We start from the raw sequence: 20187 nt of genomic DNA, 5'->3' as shown, positions 1-20187 counted from the left end.
AAACAAAGTTGATGTGGGTGGAATTAGATGACAAGAGTCAAATTTTCATAGCTATTGGAAAGTGTGCTTAAGGTTAGGTCTTGTAAATTTACAGCATTAAATCTACAACTTTAAAATCACAACTATTTTGGTTTTAAAAAATAAAACTGAAAAGAATTTTGCATTTAGATTTAAGATGGCAGTAGTAGATGCAAACAAGTGTATTAAAATATAATTCACAAAGATCAATGGAATTTTCGGCTAATTTCACAAACAAGTTCTTGGTCTTAGCTAGGTCATTGGGTACATTTGGAGCACAGGGAGAAGGGTTAAAAAAAAGGTGAAAAAAAGCTTGCAGCCTCCAATTCCCCACATTAGTTGCTAAATGTTGGCCATAACATCACGGAAAGCACAATGCAGAGGCTAGGCACGTGTTTGGCATTTCCCCAGAGATACAGAAGGGAAAATCCATTTTTGAGTCATGCCAGACCATGCTCACAAATCTTAAAGAGTACAATTGGCAAGTTACCCAATGCCCTCTTGGGTTGGGAACAGTACACGGCATGGGGAACACAGAGAGGAAAGACTATTTGAAAAATGGAGGAAAAAAAACAAGAGAATAATGGTTATAACATGTTAGATATAATTATATACGAGTGAAGTTTGCAGCAATAGTTTGTATTAATTGACATACAAACTTCTAGACCTAAATTTGCAACACTGGCACCCATGCTTTAATTTCCATCCTATTGACACCACTAGCTGGCAACTAATTGCTTTCTTCTCTGGCATGTTTTCTGTGCCTGGTGTGCTCCTCTCCTGTATGCATCCACCTTTCCCTTTGGTCTGCCCATTTCTTATTTTCACCCTCTCTATATTTTTAATCTTTCAAAGCTGGCCTTCTAGCCTGCTGCTCTCCCTTTTAGCTTAATTTTATGGAGCTCACAAATGCTAACAATGGAACTTATATTTACACAACGGCCTATCATTAATGTTGACCGATGAATTACAGCACCATTGACACTGACTCACTAATCATCTTGCAGCATACGATCCCACAAAAGTCTTTATACTTAAAAAAATGTTGTTGTTGCAATTTTAAAGAAACCAGCATCTGTATTAGTAATAAAACAAAAATTGGCCTAGTGATGGATAGTAGACAATAAATTATATACAACATAATCAACACAACTCACTCAGGAGTTATGCATTCCTCTTGAAGTTTTCCTGAACATTTCTGAAGTTCAGCTCAGACTGATAGAATGAAAGTCTCTTCTGTCTGTTGGGTATAAGGAACCTATGTAACACGAGTTCTGATAATCCTAACTCAATTCAAAGCAGTTCTTAATTCAGCACTAACCTAGCAAATTCACTCAATAGGGTCATAGGTTGGCTGTTGTGAAAAATGAAAAATTGTTACATTGGTACTGTAGGAAGGACTCTACTGAGGTTGCGCTGCGGTACATTGTAGGGTACAGTAGAGGGAGGGGTAATCTGCACCTAGCTGTTCTATATTGATGCTGACCGGGTGCTCAGGAGTGTTCCATTCCCCTATATTCACATACTTTGACAAGCACAAAATTCAAAAAAAATATTAAAAATTGTGAAACTGATTGATGATCATTTGTTTTAATACTTTGTCCAATTAAACACAAATTGATTTTTGGCTGCATAATTCTACTTCCCAAGGAAACAGAAATGATTCTTGCACTGCCTAACAATTAATAATCATTAACTTGAACTGATCATGAACTCAAAATGGGCAGGGGAGAGAGGGGATAATATCCCTCTCATAACCATTTGGCAGAAAGAAGGGGAGTATTTTTAGTTTCACTTGTATGTGGGAAAGTATAGTTTCTAAAAATGCTTGCATCCCTGCTAAAATGACTTCAAATAGCTACTGAACAGTCTAATCAGTGAGAAACGGGACATGCATAAAGACAGGAGGTTATTAGGCTTGTACTTAAAAGGGATTTTGAAAACATTATCTAATGCAGCACTTCCTTCCTAAAGTAATAGCTAGGAAAAAGGCATACAAGACAGTCACAGATGTCTAGTGAACTCAAAGCTGCAGTCTGAGCAATGCCGCTCAGCTTCTACCCAAATTAGTGTGGCAATCAATTAAATTTAAATATCCAAATATAATTCTGCATTTGCATTTGAAAATTTGCTTCTAGAAAAAAAAAGACAAAAGAATTGCAGCAGCCAAGACAAACGGCCATTAAATACAGTGTCTACTGGCTGAACCCATAAAGGTTCATCGACTCTGGTGCAACTATATCTTTTTATCACGTGATTGATGCCAATATCCACGTTCTAATGTGATTACATACTTTGGTATGCTAGCACACAAACCGTGCACGAAACACTGGCACATGACATGGCAGTTTACATGATGAGTTCAAAACACAAAATCATAATAACTGTACCAATAAAAATTCCGGTTCTAAGTTATGGATCCTGACAAAAAGGGCCTCTCATTAAAATCCAGCGTTTTAAAATGCAATGTACCCATTCCAGTTTACTGTTAAAATTATGTTTATATATGAACTATTCAATAGGATGTCATGGATTTAAAAAGATAACATTAAGACCCAACTAAGATCCACATCAGTGGATCAATTAAGATCCAGGGGAAGCAGCACAAATTTGACAATGCAATTGACAGACTATATTAAGGATTTTAGACCTTTGTACAGCATTTTAAAAAGTGATCCATTTGGTAGCTCCAATTTTCCTCAGTGCCCCTCAGCCAAACAGAGGGAATAAACAGCCACAGTTCTCAGTCCAGATTGCTATCCTGTGACCACTGCTGGAAAGAGCACATTTGTGGATGTCAGGTGAGAATAGGATTGGCTTGGTTGTGATACCCTCCATGGTTGAATAACCTGTTGATATTCACCATCTGGGTTCACACATGAAGGATGGTTATTTGGGAAAGGTACCAGAGGGATGTCAAAGGTTATGGAGCCACACCCCAGTAAGAGTCAGCACCTTCAGGAGAGAAGGGGGAAAAATTGGGACGGGGGATGAACATTGTTAAAAACAGAAAGGATTCCACTACCGATCAGAATTTTAAAAGCTTGTTGTTACTTATTTAGATTGGGGGTATACTTTAAGCATGACAATAAAGCATAATGTGGAATTACCCTCATCATGGCATTATAAGAACAAAAGAAATAGGAGCAGGAGTAGGCCATCTGGCCCCTCGAGCCTGCTCCGCCATTCAACAAGATCACGGCTGAACTTCTACCTCAATGCCATTTTCCTGAACCATCCCCATATCCCTTGATGTCTTTAATATCTAGAAATCTATCGATCTCTGTTTTGAATGTACTCGATGATTAAGCCTCCACAGCCCTCTGGGGTAGAGAATTCCAAAGATTCACCACCCTCTGCGTGAAGAAATTTCTCCTAATCTCAGTCCTAAAAGGCCTACCCCTTATTCTGAGACTGTGACCCCTGGTTCTAGACTCCCCAGCCAGGGGAAACATTATATGATGTACTTTAGATATAGTTTTCTTAAAACATATTTGGAGAAAAGGGGAAAACAAGCATTTCTGGGAGACAGAATGTAAATTTCTGAGGTTTCAATGGCAAATGAACAACTGCACAAGCATTAATCTTGCCTGCAGGCCAAAGATAGGTTTCAACACAAGTGGGCCATGAAGGAAGTCCAAAAGGTCATTCATATTGAAGACCATGGCGAGGTCGAGAAGGAGCATCGTGCTGTGGTCGCAGTTGCATAGGATACAATTGGTTACTTCGAACAGGGCAGTTTTGCTGCTGCAGGTGGGATTGAACACTAGACGAGAGGGATACGAGCAGGGAATGGTGGAACAGGTGCGCACAGAGTGGGGTGAGGATGACAAACTGTGACCTTAATGAGGAAGAGGAGGTTAGAGAGGAAGAAGGGGTTAGAAATGGGTTGGTAGTTGGAGAGTACAGCGTTGTTGAGGCCAGGCTTTAAGAATGGGACTGTGCAATTGTTTTTGAAGGGATAGAAAATCAAGCCCAAGAAAAGAGGGTGGTTGTTGATGTCAGTGAGCATTGGACTAAGGAATGGTAATCATATGAAGGATAACATTTGAGGGAGAAATGGGAGAGAAACAAGGGGATAAAGACAGGCTGGGTGAGTGGGCGGAGATTTGGCAGATGCAATACAATATTGGAAAATGTGAGGTTATGCACTTTGGCAGGAAAAATCAGAGAGCAAGTTATTATCTTAATGGCGAGAAACTGGAAAGTACTGCAGTACAAAGGGATCTGCGGGTCCTAGTGCAAGAAAATCAAAAAGTTAGTATGCAGGTGATCAAGGCGGCCAACGGAATGTTGGCTTTTATTGCTAGGGGGATAGAATATAAAAACAGGGAGGTATTGCTGCAGTTATATAAGGTATTGGTGAGACCGCACCTGGAATACTGCATACAGTTTTGGTGTCCATACTTAAGAAAAGACATACTTGCTCTCGAGGCAGTACAAAGAAGGTTCACTCGGTTAATCTTGGGGATGAGGGGGTGGACATATTAGGAGAGGTTGAGTAGATTGGGACTCTATTCATTGGAGTTCAGAAGAATGAGAGGCGATCTTATTGAAACATATAAGATTGTGAAGGGGCTTGATCGGGTGGATGCGGTAAGGATGTTCCCAAGGATGGGTGAAACTAGAACGAGGGGGCATAATCTTAGAATAAGGGGCTGCTCTTTCAAAACTGAGATGAGGAGAAACTTCTTCACTCAGAGGGTAGTAGGTCTGTGGAATTTGGTGCCCCAGGAAGCTGTGGAAGCTACATCATTAAATAAATTTAAAACAGAAATAGACAGTTTCCTAGAAGTAAAGGGAATTAGGGGTTACGGGGTGCGGGCAGGAAATTGGACATGAATTTAGATTTGAGGTTAGGATCAGATCAGCCATGATCTTATTGAATGGCGGAGCAGGCTCGAGGGGCCAATTGGCCTACTCCTGCTCCTATTTCTTATGTTCTTATGCAGAGTGTTGTGGGATGGGGCAGTGACTAAGAGGAGCCAATAGCAGTCTCATAGATTGCCTCCATTTTCAAGACAAAAAAGTCCAAGTTGTTCACATTGGGTGATATTAATGCGAAAAAAGAATGTAAGAAAGCAGACTATGAGAAAAGACCCTTTAGGCCATCAAATCTACTCCTTCCTCAGACTATGTATAATCCACTATATCATGGAAATTACTCAATCTAATTAATTTCCTGATTCTTGCAGATTTCTGTTTTACTGTGAGGGAAAGTAAAACAAATTCAAAAGGTCTTGTAACATAACAGCTGAAAAGCATGCTGGAGTACAGAGTAGTTACGAGCCAAGTTCCTTCTCCCCTCCCTGACCCAATAAGTTTGGTTCCTGATTTCAATCATGTTAAGAGAGAGAAAAAAGAAACCAGATTCAACCCAAGGAATACATCTTGTAATGTCTAGTTCAGAGTTGGTTTAGTCTTGCAGTCTTGGTCAGGTAATGTTATGTGCAACATTGAGGAGTGGGGAGGCAAGTAGGGAGAAAATAACTTATAAAATGGATGTCCTCACCTCCCTTTGCCCTGGCACTATAAAAATCCTTATACGTACCTTGGTCACTTCCAAACTCAACTATTCTAGCGCTCTCCTTGCCGGCCTCCTGGCCTGTACCCTCCAGAAACACCAACTTGTCCAAAACTCTGCTGCATGTATCCTGTCTGGCACATAGTCTTGCTTGACCATCATCCCTGTCCTCGCTAACTTACACTGATTCCCTATCCCTAAATAAATTCAATTCAAAATTCTTGTCCTGGTTCATAAATCCCTCCGTGGCTTTACCCCACCCTATCTCTGCAATCTACCCCATTACCCTCCTAAAAGCTCCATTCCTCTTCTGTGTAATCCCCTTCCTCCCTTCATGCCACCATTGATGGTCGAGCCTTCAGCTACCTTGGTCCTACTTTTTGGATCTCACATGCTAAATTTCTCCACCTCTGCACCTCTCTCTCCACCTTTAAAAATCTCCTTGAAACCCATCTCTTTAACCTAGCCTTCAGTCACCCCCCCATATCTCTTCTTTCCTGGCTTCAAGTCTATTTTCCTTATTCCTATTTGTGAAGTGCCATGGGACATTTCTTTATGTAAAAGCGCTATATAAATGCAAGTTGTTGTTAAAAATCCTCCTCCTACCAAACAGAATTGGCACTGATATGATCTTCACTCTGGCAGCTACCATATTTAAGCCACCAGTGACAGAATACCATAGCTTTAGAAGAAAATACATCACGATTGCTTGGAGTCATAACTTCTCGACTTTTGATAGTTCAGCCACCCCCTTCCCAGAGCTCAGTTAGTAGTGCCCTACTGTTAAGTAATCGAGGTTGGGGGAAGTGTAAAGCCTAGCAGAAGATGTTCAGCTCCCTGAAACTTTCTTCACCTGGACATGCCAATCAGCTTCTAGTAAAATCAGTCATTACACATATATTAAAAAAAAGTCCTTATGATTTGCTAATAGCTTTTGTGATGACACATCTTTTGTTTACATGGTATATGAAACAGAGTATTTAATAAGAACCAACCAAATATACTGTTAGCTCTTATTCTGCTCAAGATGACAAGCTATAAACCACTCATCCTACATCGAGTCTTTCCCATTGCTGAAATAACACGCACATTGGGCCGGATCTTGCTGTGAATGGTGAATGAATGGCACCAGCCGTTCGTTAGAAAGTCTATGGGTAAGTGCAAGTCTATGAGCTTTAGCATGACAAATTCCTGTAAATTAGAAATCCAAAAAGTATAGCACACTCTACAGGGCATCTGGGATCTGTGTGAAGAGGGTAAGCAGCTGTGTATCTCCTTAACCAATCAGATTGAAACATTGTTAATAACAGCGCAGAGTCAGAACCAGGAAGTGTAAGTTAGAATAGTGAATTCAATGTCAAATCAGGTACAGCAAAATAAAGAGAGGGTAAGAAAGATTGAATTAAGAGACAGAGATAAAAGAGACAAAGAAAAAGTAAAAGAAATCTTAACTATTTTTTAAATGTCCAACAATAATTAAAATCTGAATGAGACCCCACACTTGCAAAAGTTAATTTTCAGTGCCAGAAAGATTTTTGGCAGTCATTCAGACTTACCACGCTGTTAAAATAGTACTCAATGACTTAACTTTTGTTGGTGAATTTAGTCTATATCTGTGATGTCAGTACAGGAACTTGACGCCGTTCACACCTAAATGGAGAGTCAGCCAGCGAGATGCCGTTTTCGCACAGCTTTTGGAGGAGCATCGCATCTCGGAGAGCAACTTCCGGATTTTCGCGTTTAACTGCGCATGTGCAGTCGCCGAAAGTTACTGTCCGATTTGCACATAAATAACGGTGAGCGCTGTTATTTTTACAGCCAAATTCGACCGCGTGACAATTACTACTGAGTATCATCTTTACAAACTGCCTATCATCATGTCCTAAAGTGTAAGCAGATATCAGATTATTGCACAATACTGCATTTTGCTCTGAAAAAATATTTCTATTTGCATTAACCAAAGTGCTAACCTGATTGGTCTAAAAGCCATTTCAGCTGTCAGGATTGACAAGTGTTTGGCCTGATATAAAATTAGAGCTGAATAATTCTATTCAATGTTCTTTTTAGAAAAACCTAACAAGTAAGCTTCTTTTTTCCCCAGCTTAAACTCTGACCTCCATGGTTAACTTCAGCTCAGATCACTCTGTTCAATGATGAAAACTTAGCTAAAGAGTTGCCAGGAGTCAGTTATGCTAGAATTTCTGTTTTCTGAAAGAGTTTGTCTTGCACAGTACAATTATCCTTCCACTTTTTCTTTCTAAAGTATCACCTTTGCTTGCATCTAGTTCATGAATAACAGTTCCTACAGCAGGCCAATTGAATAGACAGTCTTCAATGAAGAAACAAACACCGCCCACAGCTGTGCTTGATAATGGCCCCATGCTGCTTACGTTTCACCATTTGCACTGCTGGTCACGGTGGGCTAACTGCTGAAAACACTGGTCTCATTCATGAAAACGTGCTGCAGGAGGGGCTTTCACCAGTGTCTCTTTACCTAATTCCCCACCACAAAAAGACATGTATATGGACTGGGTCACAAGCTGCGCAGGCTGAAATGCAAGCCTGCTGCTTGACAAGTTACCAATGAGTCAATCCTTCCCGCCCCTGACCACACATATTGATGGAAGGTTATATGCTTTCATAGTGTGGATAGAGTTTAATAACCCTATTATTTAGCTATTGTGTACAAACATTATATGGCCTGCCATATAAATTACCTGATACTGATAAGAGTTTTGCCCACTTAAGGCCATACAATTAATTCAATAGTTTTCAGACAACTGTTCATTAACCAGGTTTCTTAAGACTCATAAGATAGTCAATCACCTCAAAACAAAAAAGCTAGTTTAGAACACAGATTTTTCTATTGTATGAAGAAAAGGAATGAATGACGAGGAAGATATTTCTTACATTTAATTAGCACAGCAATCTCATTTATAGTGAAGACTTCATTCTGGATACCAAGCCTGGCATAAATGTGTAAGTCTCCAATCTAAACCTTCCCAACATATTTATACCTCAATTTAAAATGTGTACACATAGAGCTCTTATCAGAAAAATGAGAGGAGTGAGATTTGTGATACAAAAGACGAGATAGATCGCAAACCCATTTAAACACATGGAAGCATGTTTAATTTTTTAAAAAAGTAATTACCTGGGAACAGCCAAGGCGGCAACAGAAGTTTAAGGATTCATTTCACCACTCCTGGGGGAGGGAGGGGAGAATAAAACTGGCCAGGATTTCCACTTTTGATCACTATCCAGCAAAATTCCCACGTTCGATCCCCAGTCTGTGCTGAGTCAGCTGATCTCAGTTTGGGCTTCGGTACCTGATGCGACAGTTGGCCACAGTGCCCAAGTTAGAGGGGGAAAAAAATTAGCCAAGGGCCCAGTGGCCAGACAAATTTATGGACATTGGGTGACAGGAAAATTGGACTTGGATCTGGTCCTCCTACAGTGGAATACCCTGCACTCTTGCTGATAAGGCTAACACACGTATTAAAGCCATACAGGTGAAGTAGTGGACAGTGAACCGCACCTGTGGAATCATAGCTCACCGAGGAGTCATCAGGAGGGGTGGGAAGGGGAGAAAAATTGCAAGAAAGAAAAAGAAAATGTGAGAAAAATAGCATTAAAAGGGTAGAAAGTACAAAACAAATACAAGTACAGAGCAATGGATTATATTTACAAAAAAACTACCGTAATCTACATATACTGTAGGTTCTTCAAAGGCTTTCTAATCATACTGTACAGGACTGACTCATGTACTTTAACAAAAACTCGCATTTATATGGTGCCTTTAATGTAGAAAAATGTCCAAACTTGCTTCACAGAGGCGTAATCAGATAAAATTGGACGCCGAGCCAAAGGAGGAGATATTCGGAGGGGTGACCAAAAGTTTGGTCAAAGAGGTGGATTTAAGAGGAGCTGGAGATGCAGAGGAATTTAAGAAGGCAACTCCAGAGTGTGGTGGCCGAGGCAACTGAAGGCACAGCCACCAATGGTGGGGAAGATGCACAAGAGGCCAGAGTTCGAGGGATGGAGACTTCTGCAGCGGGGGGGGGGGGGGGCGGCGCGGGTAAGAAGGGCTGTCGAAGGTTGCAGAGTTAGGGAGTGTCAAGGCCGGGAAGTGCTTTAAATAAAGATGAAAATTTTAAGATGGAGCCAATGTAGGTCAGCAAGGGCAGGAGTGATGGGCGATTGGGACTTGATGCATGATAGGATACGGGCAGTACAGTTTTGGAAAAGCTGAAGTTTACAGAGCTTGGGGGATGTAAGGCCAGCCTGCAGATCACTGAAGTAGTCAAGTCTGGAGGTGACTAAGGTATGGATGAGGTTTTCAGCAGGATCGGAGACTGGTGATGTTACGTAAGTAGAAGTAGGTGGTCATTATAAGAGAGTGGATATGGGGTCAGAAGCTCAGGTTGGGATTGAATAGGATGCCAAGGTCGCAAACAGTCTGGTTTAAACTGAGACAGTGCTGGGAGGGAGTGGAAACAGTGGAAAGGGTATGGAGTTTTTGGTGGGGGCTGAAGACAATGGCTTTGGTCTTCCCAATGTTTAACAAGAGGAAATTGCAGTTCATTGAAGACCAGATATCAGACAAGCAGTCTGACAACACAGAGGCAGTGGAGAAGTCGAGAGAGTTGGTGGAAAGGTAGAGCTGGATGTTGTCAGCATACATGTGGAAGCTGATCCCTGTCGGTGGATGATGTCACCAAGGGGCTGCATGAAGAAGAGGAGGGAGCCAAGAATAGATCTTTGGGGACTTTGGAGGTAACGGTGTGGGGGCAAAGAGAAGCCCTTTCTGGAGATGCTCTGGCTACGATTGGATACTAAAGTATGGAATCAAGCGAGCACAATCCCATTAAGTTGGACAATGAAGCAGAGGCGTTGGAGAGGGATGGTGTGGTCGACTGTGTCAAAAGCTGCAGAGAGCAGCAATGCACCATGGTTAGTCACAGAGCATCTAACTTGGAATTTTGATTAGGGTTGTTTTAAGGAGGACTGTGTTTATCAGTGGACCAAATGAATCCAAAACAGGCAAAATAGAATTTTTTTTTGCAAGTAAAATGCATGAATGTACAATTCTTGGTATGCAAGAATCCCCTCCAACACACACGAGTCTGCTGACATCACTTGCTACTGCCTGAATATAATTCTGCACAAATGCAACAACCTGTCAGCTTCCTAGTCTCAGGAACTTATGCACAAACTACATCTTTAGCAATGTACAAGGCAATTTACAAACATAAGAATAGCAGGAAGCACAGGATGAGAAAAGACCAACATGTTTGTTCCTTTTATAGACAATCGATCACAGATTCTAGCCAATTTATTTAATCTCTTAAAGGAAAGCTCTGCAACGTTTCTCTACGATTCTCAACAAAATTTCAGGAATGTGCGTTTTTCAAACACAAGCTCCGGCTGCTGATGTACAACTCAGCTTACAGTCATGTCACTTAGGTGATTTGGCTCAGTTAGTAATGACCTGCTCTCATTTCTTGAACAGATGGTGTGGATTAAAGTCCTGTGTAGGAAACAGTGCCTATGTCTAATACTAATGTCACAGTGTGGCATTAAACGAATCTGCTGTGTAAGGGGTGTGATCCTCTGGAGGAGATGCTGAATTAAAGTGCCGTCTGCTTTTTGCAAGGTTGATAAAGATCTCATTGCACAAAACATGGGTAATACCAATGTTCTGGCAAATATAATATTTCCTCAAGAAATTATAGATCACTCAATACCAATAAATACCCATTTATTATATTATATAAATTTGTATTCAAAATCAATAAATCACATCTGACCAACCAGAGAGGATGCTTATCTGCAGAAGATGATCAAAAATTCTGGATAGTTACAGCTACCTTTTATACTGAAGCATTCCTACTGATAATTATCAAATGTAATGATTCATTTGATGTGTGGGAACTCTTCAATTAATTTGATAATACAAATGTATAAACAGAATACCTCTTAAAAAAGTTTAACCTGATGTCTCTTAACAAATTACATCAAGCTACATTGAGTCTACAGCACAGAAACAGGCTATTCGGCCCAACTGGTCTATGCTGCCATTTATGCTCCACACGAGCCTCCTCCCTCCCTACTTCATCTAACCCTATCAGCATTTCCTTCTATTACTTTCTCCCTCATATGCTTATCTAGCTTCCCCTTAAATGCATCTATGCTTTTTGCCTCAGCTACTCCTTGTGGTAGCATGTTCCACATTCTTACCACTCTTTGGGTAAAGAAGTTTCTCCTGAATTCCTTATTGGATTTATTAGTGACTATCTTATATTTATGACCTCTTGTTTTGGACTTCCCCCACAAGTGGAAACATTTTCTTTACATCTGCCCTATCAAACCCTTTCATAATCTTAAAGACATCTAACAGGTCACCCCTCAGTCTTCTCTTTTCTAGAGAAAAAAGAGTCCCAACCTATTCAATCTTTTCTGATAGATATAATCTCTCAGTTCTGGTATCATCCTAGTAAATCTTTTTTTGCACCTTCTCCAATGCTTCTATATCCTTTTATAATATGTGCACAGTAATCCAAGTGTAGTATAACCAAGGTCCTATACAAGTTTAACATAACTTCTCTGCTTTTCAATTCTATCCCTCTAGTAATGAACCAGAGTGCTTGGTTTGCCTTTTTTATGGCCTTATAAACCTGCATTGCTACTTTTAGTGTACCCCTAGATCCCTTTGCTCCTCCACCCCATTTAGGCTCTTATTATCCAAGCAGTATGTGACCTCCTTATTCTTCCTACCAAGATGCACCACCTCACACTTATCTATATTGAAACTCATTTGCCAATTATATGCCCATTCTGCACGTTTATTAACGTCTTCTTGCATTTTGACGCATTCTTCCTTTGTATTAACTACACCCCCCAATTTGGTGTTGTCTGCAAATGATCCTCCATGTACTGTTTAATGGCATAAAATACTGAGTTGGAGGTACTGTGCTTTCCTTCCAGTCAGTGTTCTGCAACACTGGAGTCTGAAGAACAATGTCAGCATAGAAATGATGTGGAGATGCCGGTGATGGACTGGGGTTGACAATTGTAAACAATTTTACAACACCAAGTTATAGTCCAGCAATTTTATTTTAAATTCACAAGCTTTCGGAGGCTTCCTCCTTCGTCAGGTGAACGATGTGAAAAACGATTTTTTTCACATCGTTCACCTGACGAAGGAGGAAGCCTCCGAAAGCTTGTGAATTTAAAATAAAATTGCTGGACTATAACTTGGTGTTGTAAAATTGTTTACAAGCATAGAAATGTGTAGACCTACTTTCTCTTACAAAGTAACAATTGTGGCTATGTTAAATCCAACTCAAAGCAAAATCATGAGTGGACACAGATCAGAAATGCTTATTACCTCATTATCTGGGGTAGTTACAACTAGCAGTGAAATCAGCCTCACTTTCAGACCATCAGAAATTCTTACCCTCATCATGTGTGTCAGACAGATACTATCTGGTTCACAGGCAAACTTGATGCAGAGGTAAAGAATAAAATGATGTATGGTTGTAGTCGTAAGAAGGTAAAAATGCTGGGATGTGGAAAGGCATTCACCCTTTCTAGCTTTTGAATTCAGATCACTTGATCTCAACTGACTGTGTATAATTGCTATGAAAGGATTCAATGTAATTCAAACATCTGCTATAAAAAACAAACAGCATCAGTTAACACTTTATCCTCAGTACTGACTTGTTATTGAATTAATAGGATTTAGATTAAATAAATTAAATTAGCCTATGGAATGCAAAGGGTTAATTTAATCCACATTAAAGATGCAACCCACAATCAAGTGATACGTCACAGTGGTACAACAGAAGTGATGTACAGCTTGTGCAATGGTATCAATGGCGCTAAAGTAATTTGCTACTACTACTTTTCTTTAAGACTAATAAATCTTAAGAAATCAGTTAAATTAGCACGGAAAGTGATTACTACCACTAGTTGTTATTGAACAGGGGATGATTAAAAAAAATCATTAGCTGAAACTAATTTTTTAAGGGGAACCTGGACAGAACACATAAATGTTTAAAACCTACACAAGCCAATTAAATTTCAGATCCACTGAGGATAAGATCTCCTAAGGTGATTAAATAAAGCAATTAAATTTTTGGGTTGATCACATCTATAGATAAACTCTTTACTGGGAAACCCTGAATTCACAGTGACAGCGAATTAAGCCCCATTTGGGTTTGACTATCTAACCTACAGAATCATTCATTTTGGCTTCAATCCACATCATTCTAATTGATTCCTCCATTGTTTTTTTCCCCTTCCACTATGTTATTGATTCTAAGACAAAGCATTACTCTTATGATAGCTTTAAACTGATAGGGAATTTAAATATTTTTTAAAAATTATTCTTACCTTTGCAGTGACATGACCAGAGGCCCAAAACTTGCTTTCTTTGCTGCAAATCTTTTTTAGCTTGCCTCATTACAAAAGGTATTTTTATGGCCACTCTATGTGAATTCAGAGACTTTTTTCAATGAGAAACTGCGCTTGTAGAAAATAGATGAGTGACATAATTAAGCTAAATGGATAGGAAATAAGAGGATTTGAAATTCTTGTTTGAAAGTGTCCAAAGGTTAATAAAAATAGCCTGTGTCAGGATACTTATTTACATTAAGGAACATTAGGTTTATAAAAAGAAAGCTGGCAGTGAATCATAGTGACATTGTGACACACTGTCCTGTTAAAAAGCCTTATGAGGTCAAAAAAAAAATTCTGCCCAGACTGTCATATCTTCTGAATGCTGCTTCACATGTAACTGCAGAGGCATTTCACAATCTTTTTGTTGAAGTGGTTAGCAGTTATTGTGCAAGCATGGCCTTTGGGCCCCAACTGTCTGTCACCTTAAGACTACAGTTATCCCATTTGGTTACGCTAACCATACCATCACAAATTTAAACAAAGAGATTAAATGCATCAGCCTCTTTCTCACAGTGCTTATAAAATTTGACAAAAATTTTCACACAGTGATTTTACATGTGAAGACAACGGTGTTAAAATAGTTTAAAAGTAGATTCAGTTTTTACAGAACAATTAATATGATGCCAACAAATTTACTCATCACTCTCAATTCTGTATATAATCTTTAAAATAATTACTTATGCTTCATGCGAAGATATTGCACAAATAGGATTATGCAAGTTGCAGCTGGGGCTGGAGAAAATTCTAGATGTTAGTAAAAGCACCAAAATTCTTGAATAATCATCCTGGTCCAGAGCAAGCTTTGCAGCGAAAAAATTACCTGGTTTGTAAAAGGACTCAACTTGTACCTAGCACTGGAATTGTGAATGCTGTGATACCACATGCATTGCAACAAGTGTAAGCACCTGAAAGTGGTGTTTGGGTGTGAAGAAGTAACACAGCACATATGAGTCACCTCTTCTCAGCAAGCCAACATGCCAACACTAAGTGAGTTAGGGAGAAAAATCAGTAAGTGGAGATGGTGTCCCACTAACTTGGTGATTTCTTATGATGCCAAGTGCTCCTATCTATACAGGGTTTCAAGCATTATAAGGGATTCTCTATGGGAATGCAGATACTATATAAGCAAGGAATGTACAATATTTCCAGTGTCAAAAGAACTATAAAAATGTCATTGCATCATGTGCACATATATCTTTTGTAAACAATTTTACAACACCAAGTTATAGTCCAGCAATTTTATTTTAAATTCACAAGCTTTCGGAGGCTACCTCCTTCCTCAGGTGAACGATGTGGAAGGAGGAAGGAGGTAGCCTCCGAAAGCTTGTGAATTTAAAATAAAATTGCTGGACTATAACTTGGTGTTGTAAAATTGTTTACAATTGTCAACCCCAGTCCATCACCGGCATCGCCACATCACATATATCTTGATCTCTACACCACAGGCTCCATAACTTCATTTGATTCTTTCTTGGACACTCCACACTGACCCATTCTGTTTTGTAGAGTATACTTAGCCTCTTTTGTTTTACATACAGTATTCCATTACAATGTTCAGCATTCAACAATAACAGAAAACTTTTTGTGATGCAAAGAAAGGCTGGGCAAGCTTCACATCACAGGGGAGTGGGAGAGGACTCAATGAAATAAAAATGAACACATGCAATTACAGTGTTCTGTACAGTGTTATATGAGGTGCGTAAAACAGTCAAGCAAATATTGAAGGTTTTTTCATACGATGTGGCAGTAATTGCTGGATTTGTTGTCATGGGAAAAATGGATTTAGGGAAGTTAAGCATGTTTTCCAGTATGGCAGTTTAGGCAAAGTACCCAAGGGCCAGTTGTATCCACAGAACAATACCGCAGCTTGATTCATCATCTTCAGAAGATGACTGCAGAATGAAAGAAACAACTTGCATTTGTATAGTGCTTTTCATGACCTCAGGATGTTCCAAAGCACTTTACAGCAAATGACATTTTTTGAAGTGTAGTCACTGTTGTAATGTAGGGAAATGTGGTAGCCAATTTGCACACAGCAAAGTCCCACAAACATAGATGAGATAAATGACCAGATAATCTGTCTTTTTAAAAAAAAACTGATGTTGGTTGAAGGATAAATATTGGCCAGGACACCGGGAGAACTCTCCTCCTTCAAAAAGTGCCATGGGATCTTTTACGTCCACCTGAGAGGGTAGATGGGGCCACAATTTAACGTCTCATCCGAAAAATGGCACCTCCGACAGCAGAGTACTCATTCAGTACTGCACTGAAGTATCAGCCTAGATTATGGTTCCATCCTCCTCTGGGAACCAGACTGTTGGCAACTTCAGCATCATATTTGGCCCCAAGCCGAGCTGCTGATCCCATATCCTCTCCATCACAAAGACCACTCGCTTCCACCTCTATACCAATGCCCACTTCCACCCCTGCCTAAGCCCATCTACCACTGAAACAGTCATCCATACCCTTTGTCACCTCCAGACTTGAGTATTGCAATGTTCTCCTGGCTAGCCTCCCATCCTCCACCACCCATAAACATCAGCTCATCCAAACCTCTGCTGCTCATATCCTATCCTGCACCAAGTCCTGCTCACCTATTACTATCCCTGTGCTCACTGACCTACTTTGGCTCCTGGTTCCCCAACATCTCAAATTTTAAATTCTTATCCTCATGTTTAAATCCTTTCATGGCCTCACCCCTCCCTATCTCTGTAATCATCTCCAGCTCTATAATCCTCCAAAAACTCTGCATTTTTCCAACTCTTTGTGAATCCCCCACAAACTTCCACCCACCCTGGCGGGCATGACTTACGCCATCTTGGCCCTTCACTCTGGAAACCCCATCCTAAACCTCTCTGCCTTTCCATTTCCTTCTCATCCTTTAAGACCAAGATTTTAGTCACCCCTCCTAATATCTCTTTGCTTGGTGTGGCGTCAATTTTTGTCGGATTACACTTCTGTGACGTGCCTTGGGATGTTTTTCTACATTAAAGGCACTGCATAAAAGCAAGTATATACACATATTATAAAAATAAGCAGGGTGGCATTATAAAACTAACTGTGTTGCAAGTTGAGCAAAAGTGATCTCCTTCCCAATTGAAAACAATGGGAGTGGTATAGACTACATGGAATTCCTAAGTGGTTGCAAGGCATGATGCTTTTCTGCACTTTTAGCACCTGTCTGGAGATGTTCAGTTCCAATTCTTGGGGTGGGAGAACCTTAATCTCAAAAACCAGAGAGTTTACAATAATTTTGAAACTGCTGAATTAACAATTTCATATTCTTGACAATGTTTAATTGATTGATGGAAGACTGTACATAGACTGACATGGGCAACTCATCTTGTGCTCTGTGTATGTAGTCATGCTACATTCCTAAAAGTAATTACACTGGGGACAGACTGCCCTGGAACGAAACCCATCATCTTCTGGCCTTGGGGTCAATCACTTAAGTACTACAATATACAACTGATCACTGTGTTTCATTCTCACACATCATTAGTGTCATTATAAAGTCAACCAAACTGTCTCAGGTCATCACCTTCAGTTCCGAGACAGGAGCCACATGAAACTTTAAAAAAATTTCTACCCAGAAGTACAGTCGACTGCTACTAATTCACGATGACAAACATCTTCGGAATGTACTTAAAGAACACTGCATACTTGTCAGTGAAATACAAGACAGCAACATAATCTTGGGGGTTCAGATGACATTAATTCTTAAGAGTAAAGCGCAAGTGATTTAGGTTTGTCACCTGAACCCCAAGGCTGGATCAGTGTCTCAAAATTCACAAAACAGCATATTTATAGTTACAATACGGTGAATTATATCTGTCTTTTCCTCTCTGACATGACAGACTTGCTGTACATTTCCAATTTTTATTTCCAGTTTCCAGCATTTGCACTTTTTTTGCTTTCTGTATTAATTAAGTATTGACATTCCCAGCCTCTCTTTTGTTGCTCTTTGCTTTCATTCCCTCTCACGACCCACCCTCCTATAGCGCTAGGTCCATGATCCTGTTAATCACTGAAAACTAATGGGAATTTAGTTGAACTTGTTGCCCAAGGGAACAGTCACTGATTTCCTCAATGACAGAACCTGAACTTGGTAACCTAATAATACTTCAGATAGCTTTCCTGTCTCTTGTACAGCAAATGACACCTTTGAAAGTTTTATTGCACAATTCACAGATTCCAAACAGTTTTGGGCAATCTTAGAGTATACAGAGCCAAGTGACCATCTTAAAACTAATAGATTGCACTAATATCATTTATTTCGATGGGGTTTCTCAAGGACTGTACTCATACTCTTTCAGTGAATATGTACAATAGGTATTGGTATTATATTTGTGCATTTCCAATTGTTATTTTATTGCATCTTTTTTCATAATACCAATTCGTTCACATCGAAATAACACACCCATCTGATTGATTCATAGTGTGGAATCAACTTGTAGTGATCATGAGGACATAAGGACAAATTGCTGTTTGCCAAAGCCCATTTAGATTAAGCTTATTTGGTTGTGCTGATCAGTTTGTCCTGGGACGGAGGTGGTAATCCTTTGTTCTTTTCTTTCTTTGTACCAGGACCGGCAGTTTGAGTAGCATATTGGGGGTTTAAACAGTTGATCGGTAAAAAGTTGATGCATAAACCATACAAAACAAATTAAAATTTAATGGGAATGCTGACCCTTGCACTGTTCAGCTACAAATCCAAATTTAGAGAGTATCCAGCTATAGTGGTTTTGGAAATTTGGAAGATATTTTTTAAAATTACAGATGCCCACAATGATGAGAAAACATTCCTATATCTCTTCCAGGTTTTCCACAAAATATAGGAATGGTCATAGACACAAGACAGCTGTAGGCATATTCTTGGTATTGGTATATGTGTTTTTTTCCTCTTTGTTACTGAAGGAATGTGTTGTGGGAGTTAGCTGTATCCTGAGTGGTTATAATACCTTTGATGAGCTAGTTGTAGAACTGCATGGACTATCATGTGTCATAACACAGATCTTCCAGCACCACTGCGTTATTTTTGACCAAGAGTACTAGTTTGGAACCTTGCTTCTCAGCACTCCCATCATTCAGAGTATCAATTATCTGTAATCATTTTTGTGGACGTCAGGGCTTAGTTTTGCTGAAACCAGCTAAAATACAATTGAGTGTTTTCACTTCTCAGTGAGCGTTGGTGGGCTATTCAAATGGTGAGGCCATCCCAACAGAGTCTGATTCTGTTCTCACCTGAATTCCACACATCCAGCAAGTGATCAGAAGCTGGTACCTTGCCTGATTTTTAACTGTCTCTAACCCAGGTATGCTGAGGCCAACTGCAACATTCCTGCTACCATTCCAGTTGAGATCAGCTAACTTAGTGCGCACCTGCAGTCAAATTGGGACTTTTCTTGACTGTATGGCTCAGTTACTCAGTGGATAAACTCACTTTAGTTATTGCTGGAGTCCAGAAATCTATTATGATAATATACAAAGAGGATAAATATTCATCTGAGTTGCTACATAATCCTGAATGTTCTAAAAGGTATTGCTGAGTCCTCCCTTGTTCCAATGGTTTATGCTTTAAAACTGCAGATCACCCCATGAGATGCTGAATTGGTTGTTCTATGGCTCTCTACCTTCACTGAAATAGAACTTTATAAAATCAGTGAAACTTTGGTTTGGTCCGGTCCGAGGCTGCCTCGTGCAGATAAATCATAAGACATTGGAGTAACAAAAAGCTTTTTTACTGTGGCAGACAGATATCAGAATTTATTACATGTGATTTCAATGCTTACATTTCTAACAACTCCATATACTATCATATTAACATTAGGAGCCTATTATGAAGCTGGCAGACAGGTGGTGAAAATGGCTGTTCCCTCAACTGCTCTTGCTCACCCACACAGTAGTCTCCCCTTTCATTCCCCCACCCTCTACCACTTAAGCTGTATATTTGGCTTGGCTATATAGATCTAGAGCTTTTCTTGAAAGAAAAACTGAGAAGATAAATAATGAAAGTACATGGCACATGCAGAACAGACATATAGAAGTGAATAGGAAATTTCAACTATTAGAGAATATATTCAATCCTTGGTTTGTTTCTAGTTAAATCATAATTTATTCATTCAATACTGCACTTTCCCATCATTAGCAAAATGATGTTATTCCAGTAACTCCAGTATCAA

The 20187-nt window shown here is 39.7% G+C and overlaps 1 protein-coding gene across 3 annotated transcripts in view; it reads right to left on the bottom strand.

Annotated features, from left to right (window-relative positions):
- Positions 1 to 20187, bottom strand: part of taf3 (TAF3 RNA polymerase II, TATA box binding protein (TBP)-associated facto) — a 160712-nt gene that overhangs the window by 8365 nt on the left and 132160 nt on the right. For 2 of the 3 annotated variants that reach the window (XM_068005113.1, XM_068005115.1), the window contains one exon: positions 509 to 565. The exons of the other annotated variant lie outside the window; for it this stretch is intronic. In XM_068005113.1, coding sequence (XP_067861214.1) covers positions 509 to 565 — 57 coding nt within the window. The remainder of the gene's footprint in view (positions 1 to 508; positions 566 to 20187) is intronic. 3 annotated transcript variants of the gene reach the window in all.

Source organism: Heptranchias perlo, chromosome 24 (assembly GCF_035084215.1).
Source record: "Heptranchias perlo isolate sHepPer1 chromosome 24, sHepPer1.hap1, whole genome shotgun sequence".
Classification (NCBI taxonomy): Eukaryota; Metazoa; Chordata; class Chondrichthyes; order Hexanchiformes; family Hexanchidae; genus Heptranchias; species Heptranchias perlo.
The sequence above is the reverse complement of the archived record's forward strand: the minus strand, read 5'-3'. Positions and strand labels throughout refer to the sequence as shown.